This window comes from Platalea leucorodia (genome assembly GCF_965183815.1).
Source record: "Platalea leucorodia genome assembly, chromosome: 4".
NCBI lineage: Eukaryota > Metazoa > Chordata > Aves > Pelecaniformes > Threskiornithidae > Platalea > Platalea leucorodia.
Genome location: NC_138826.1, coordinates 121,285,683 through 121,291,682, shown reverse-complemented (window position 1 = coordinate 121,291,682; position 6,000 = coordinate 121,285,683). Strand labels below are relative to the sequence as shown.

At 38.6% G+C, this 6,000-nt stretch overlaps 1 protein-coding gene across 1 annotated transcript in view; it reads right to left on the bottom strand.

Annotated features, from left to right (window-relative positions):
• Positions 1-1,184: 1,184 nt before the first annotated feature.
• The window catches only part of USP6NL (USP6 N-terminal like), a 130,026-nt gene continuing 125,210 nt past the window's right edge, over positions 1,185-6,000 (bottom strand). The window contains exon 15 of the mRNA XM_082309104.1: positions 1,185-4,642. Within this exon, the coding sequence (XP_082165230.1) occupies positions 3,201-4,642 (1,442 nt within the window). The 3' untranslated portion in view covers positions 1,185-3,200. The remainder of the gene's footprint in view (positions 4,643-6,000) is intronic.

Below are 6,000 nucleotides of genomic sequence, written 5' to 3'. Positions count from 1 at the left end.
AGCAACCAGAGAAGACCACAGCATACAACTAGAGTGATTTGCTTATCCTCCTGAATTCTAATTAGTTTAATTTCACTTAATGTTTGCCATACAGAAGTTAAACCCCTATCCTTACTTAGTCTTCTGCATTGTTCTGTGTTAGTGGAGAGAGCGTGACAACGACCACTCTCCAAAACCCTCCCTTGAACTTGTCTCACTAACCACAAGGACAGCCAACAACTAACCTGGACAAAACCCCTACAGTTCACACAACTCAAGGCAGGCAAATTTTGAAAAACTATGAAACCATGGGAAGAAAAGGTCTCAAGTATTTTATGTTGATACTTACTGCTTGACTGTTTTCAGATCAAAAACAGCGACAGAAAAGCTCTTCTGAGGATATCTAATCCATTACGCTGAGATGATTCCCTCTACCAGCAAGATACTGGCACAGCTGCATCTCACTTTACTCTGCATCGAGGGGTTTTTGTTACTGGTATGAATGACAGATTTGAATCTGGCAGTACCTTTAGTTTGGTTTGTCCAGTTAAATGAAGATAAAAGTGTATTTTGCACTACAAACAGATGACACAAGGCTTTTTTGTTTTTTCCTAAAGCTCTATACCATCCTCTAAACATGTGAGACACACAGCAGCCACAGTCAGATTATTATTTTGCACTTTGATCAATGCAACTTTGCAAGTCTCTCATGCCAATAATTCTCCTCTCTTGAATTGGTATCGGGTGAGATTATTAGAACAAAACCAGAAAATTATGATCACAGTTTATACTCCTAGTTTTCGCAAATGATAGGTCAAGGTTTAGCAGTGTAGTAAACTATAATCAATAACCTTGCTGCTTCTATAATAATGCAAAAGCACTACATAGATTGTATCCATATTGCTCAGTCTAAAAATAAACAAGCACAAATGAAACAGGACATACATCAAATATACATATACGCATCATTCACTGATGAAAAGCAATTATTTGTGCCGAGAAGACCTAAAGTCCAGTTTTGAGCTAATCAGATAATTAAAAACAAAGACAAGGCAACATAAGCTTAATTATTATTATTTTAACATGTTAAAAATACAGTCACATCAAAATAGGATACACAGTTATAAAACTGTTGCTGATGACATAAGAAAATAGTGTGTATATATTTTATATATAAAAATCTACAGTATTTACTAATGCTGATACATATTTTGGAGCCTTGTGTTGCTTGCACAAATAAATTGTACAGCTTTGTTATGAATTACAGAACCACCGTTAAACACTGAGATTATTACACTTAGCCACAATATTATATACATACATTTCTAAGCTGCTGTAAGCAATCAGAACTAAGGTAGGCCCAAGTCATATTTATCTTCACAATTTTAGTTTAGGGTTTCAGTGTAGTGCTTTGCTACTGTTACTTTGCTGCAGTTTGCAATTTTTAAAATATAAAATTGCCCAGGTCATTAAAAATTACATCAGACACATTATATACACAAAAAAGTTTTTGAAATATACTAAGTAAATGTTACTTCCATTTGTAAAAATTGTTTTACTTCTGTACCTTAAAACTTACAGAGCCAACCTGCAGCAATTATAGGCACTAAAGCTCATTCTTTAAAGGAAAAATAAAAATATATATCCATTTCTATGTTTTCAGTTAACAAATCTTACAAAATAAAAGATAACAGGACAAGCTTCCAAACCATCCAAAACTGGTGTTGATACCAATTTTTGGTACTTAAGTATTAGAAAAATCTCTCTGTTAAGCACTCCAAGGACCTCTTCTGGCGAGACCCTTATCCGCCTCGACTCCCGTTGGTGTCAATGAGAGGTCAGCACATTTAGCACTCACTACACAGCACCCAGCAGCTCGCAGGACTGTATCCTACATGTGCCATTTAACCTGCATTTTTTTTCACCCCCAATTCACAGTCAAGGAAAGGAAAACATGAAGTAGAAAAGGCTGCAACCACTAATTAAAAACACTTACGTTACCAGGAGTCTAAGCTTCCTATTAACAGTCAGGATCATTTTAGTGTAAAACACGGCACAGTCCCTCAGCAGCCTGATAGCACAGCAGCACATGCCCAATCACAGACACAAACCTACCGGCTCTTTGGGGTAAAAAAGGGCAAAACAAAACAAAACAAGCTTAAGAGGAAGGATACTGCGTACTCACACAGCTCAGGGAATGTCAAGCCTCAACCAAATCTCAGACTCGTGTGTGTACCTCACAAGAGTGTCGAGGAGCCAGTCATTCTCCGATACCTGTGAGATTTGGCCCTGCAACCAATTTGTTTAGTTTGACAGCACAGCACGGCAAAAGGTGAAGGGTGCAGCACCATTCCTGTATCTGGCATTACTCTCACTGTGCTCCAGTATTTTGCATATAGGACGACATTCTGAAGGTAGATTTGGGTGAGAAGGTAAAAATTCTCCACTTTCGATGCACCTAAAAAACTAAAGACTGCCCTGAATTTTAAGCACCATTTCTTAGCCAGATTAGAGAGACATTTTTGGCTTTCTGCTTTTGCCTGCCTGCTCCTTCTTGCTGAGGAAAATGACAAACAGTAGTCAAAGGAGAGGAAATTAACTCTCACATAAGATTAAATTAATAATCCCAAAGCATCTCTCCTGCCCAGAACAGATTGAGATGCTGAGGCAGCTGTATAAAAACGACAGAAATTCCCATTCAAAATGAATGGCTTCTCAAATAAATTACAAAGAAAAATTAATATGAAATAAAAGTACTTCACAAGCTTTGCCCAAAGTTAAATGCATTTACATTTAAACTCTTTAGCTCTTTTCAATATGTGTTTGTGTATTATAAGTGCACACTCACACGCACGCGCGCGCACACATCTATACAGTGCATTAACAATGTCAGTCAAAATAAAACTTGTAAATGTGTTACAGGTTTAGGCAGAAAGATTGTAACACAGGTTATTTAAATGTAAGGAACAATGACAGTATTAACCACATTGTGTATATGATCTTATTGCTATGTCTATGTGCATCAGATCACTTTCAATAGCTTCAATGCAAGTCTCAGAACTCGACTAGCCTTCAATGAAAGTCAAACATCTCTGAAATAGTGTTGCTATTTTTGAGAGTCACACGAACTGTCTGCGTTTCATAGAAGAACGGAGCAGGGCTAACGCAGTAACGTTTAACTGGTTTTGGTTCTTGCCATTTTGCTAAGTATAGACAGATTCTCAGAGAAGCACAGATTCATGCATAGACAACCCATCATTTCTGTTTCGATAGTGTTGGGCTTGAGCTGATGGGCTTGAATATTGGTACTGTGGTGAACCACGCTCTTCAAAAGTTGGTGAAGTCCTGTATCGTATTGGACTATCCACAGAAACAGCAGGAAGACCATGGTCTTGAAAAGGCGTTGACTGAAAATGCTGATATTTCTGGAAATTATCCAAGTGGCCTTTGTTGACGTCTTGGCTCCAGGGCTGCCTGTAGGGTTCATGTCTGTAAATATATGCAGCATCTGGCCACTTTCTATCTTCTGGAAAATAATCCACTGGAGGGATTACGAATTTGACACCTGGGGGGGACCTTGAGTTGCTGGTATAAGCATCGACAGGGGCTACTTCTATCTGTCCAGGGGTTGGTGAAAGAGGATTTTGGCGACTGGCAGAATAGGAATTCATTTGTAGTTTGTCCGGAGAATAATCTACTGAAATAAAAGAACCATAGGGCCTACCAAAAGGGCTGGTTCGATTCCCATGATAATGTAGAGGTACAGAACTTGTATTGCCTATACTAGAAACGTGCTTTGGAGAATTTCCATGGTAAGTAGGTGGATTGCTATAACAGGGCAGTGGCTGTTTTACATTCAGTCCATGAGGTGATCCATCAGATTGTGATGAATATTTTGGAGATCTCGGTTGTGAAGTGAAGGTGTAATTATTGGGTATTTTTAATGGAGTTGGTAGTTTTTCAGTTTGCCTTCTTGGACTATTAGAATATGCTACGTGCCTAGGGCTCTGTGGATGAGCTCTCTCAAGCATCTCTTCAACAAGATTCTCATTCTCATTATCAACTTCCAGAACATTGTCATACTGAGACGCATTAGACCCTCGCTTACCTTCATCAGCATCCAAAACCCTCATCTTTTGCTTTACATTCAACGGCTGCGTTTCTCCTGGACTTGGTGGCGGGGCTGAAACCGAATGGTTTATTGGCCTTCCTTTCACCTCTGCAGTAAGTTTCATTGTCTTTTCAATTATTTTGGTATCAGATGGTTTATTCCACTTAGGTACAAATTCCCTTCTTATATTTGAAGTAGCATTAGAATTTTGATTAGCAGCTGCATTATTATACTGTCTCGAGTTGTCCTGCTCTATTGGCTGAGGCTTTCTTCTGGTATCTACCTCGCTCTTAGGCACACTACTTTGTGTTTCTATTGGTCGAGTCTTCTGCTGTTTTAAGGAAGGTTTCTTTTCCAGTGAATTAATTCTCTTTCGGTTATCTGGTGAACTTTCTGGTTCTTCTCCTGGGGATGGTCTCCTCTCTGTCCTTCTTGCTGTTTGTGTACCAGTGCTGTTCTGTCCATTAAGCATTGGAGTGGAGTTAAGCATAGCAGGCTGAGGTCCTGATGGAATCTGCCCCAATGGCTTCTTTGGAAATTCATCTTCTTTACCTAAAACAAGAACAGTAATAACATAAATTCACCTTTGTACAGAAGTTGTCTTTGATCTGTCGGTCATGCAAGCAAAAATAGCTATGAACTCTTATTACCTGGGCCTCTCTCTGGGCCACCATGCTGCTAAACACCTCAAAGGTTTTTCTGTATACCGACACTGAACAAAGATTTTGCTTAGGCTCTCATCTCAACCAGTTACTCTAGTCTTCCTTTCTACAGCTGATGCAATCTTGGCAAGCTTTTGCTCATTCCTGACACTGCTGAAAAAGAATCATTTTCCTAGGTGATATTTCCATTACAGTACCTACTCTGTATGTAACCCTCCTCACACCGTCCCTGTCACATTAAGTAAACTACTTTCTCCACTTCAGAAATCCTTCCCAATATCCCTCTCCCAACCTATTCTCTTCCATTCATTCATCTTTTAATCTTCACCTCTGTTAAGCTATACTATCAGCTCCTCATATACACAAGCTTCCTACCAGACAACTTTGAACTTTCTCTCACTTCTTTTTTTGGGTGGAGGTCCTCTAACATCTGCACAGTTAAGTCCTTGTTCCCCCTCAACCCCTGTCTAGAAATTTCATAGTATTTCATGTAGTATTAAAATGCTACAGTGTAACTAAAAGACTATGTAGAATCATATTTTTTTCAGTTCGGTTTTCTATCAGTTATAGAACAACTGAAGTAGCTAATACTGATACTGGCTACGTCATGATTTCAACTGAGTGTTCAACAGGCAAGTTTTGCTGAACACAAGGGCATCATTTACAGAACTGGGATACGAATGGAAAGTTCTCCCAGACTGGAGCTCAACACATCGCAACAGCCAGTGGTAAACATCGGTTACGTGGGGACCCAGAACAATCCGCATTGCCACCACAGAAAGAATAAAGAAGCGTTTCATTGCTTGATGCTGCTCATTGAACAATTTACATCGAATTTTCCACTGTACTCTTTCTCCTTAGCAGTCAATGCCCTTCATATTCTCAAAGTCTTTTACCATATCCACTTGCATACAACTTAATTGTGTAATACATTACTTTCCCATTATAAGCAGAAAAGGTCACATACTTCTCATTAAATTTATTAATCTAAATTTGATTTATTTCATGTTCAGTACTTCCCAAAAAATAAACAAATTTTTGAAGTCAGCATAACCAAAAAAAATCCTACTCTGTATCCATTTCTTAAGCAAAAGCTCGGTGGTAAGGAGAAAAAAAGAAATGGCTACCCTTGCTTAAATGTTATGCAAAATAAATTCTATAAAGTGGCTGTCAGTAAAGTAATTTTGTTTAATTCCTGCTTCTTCCTAAGACAAGAACTGTAGAATCTTTCTCCATCATCAAAGATCA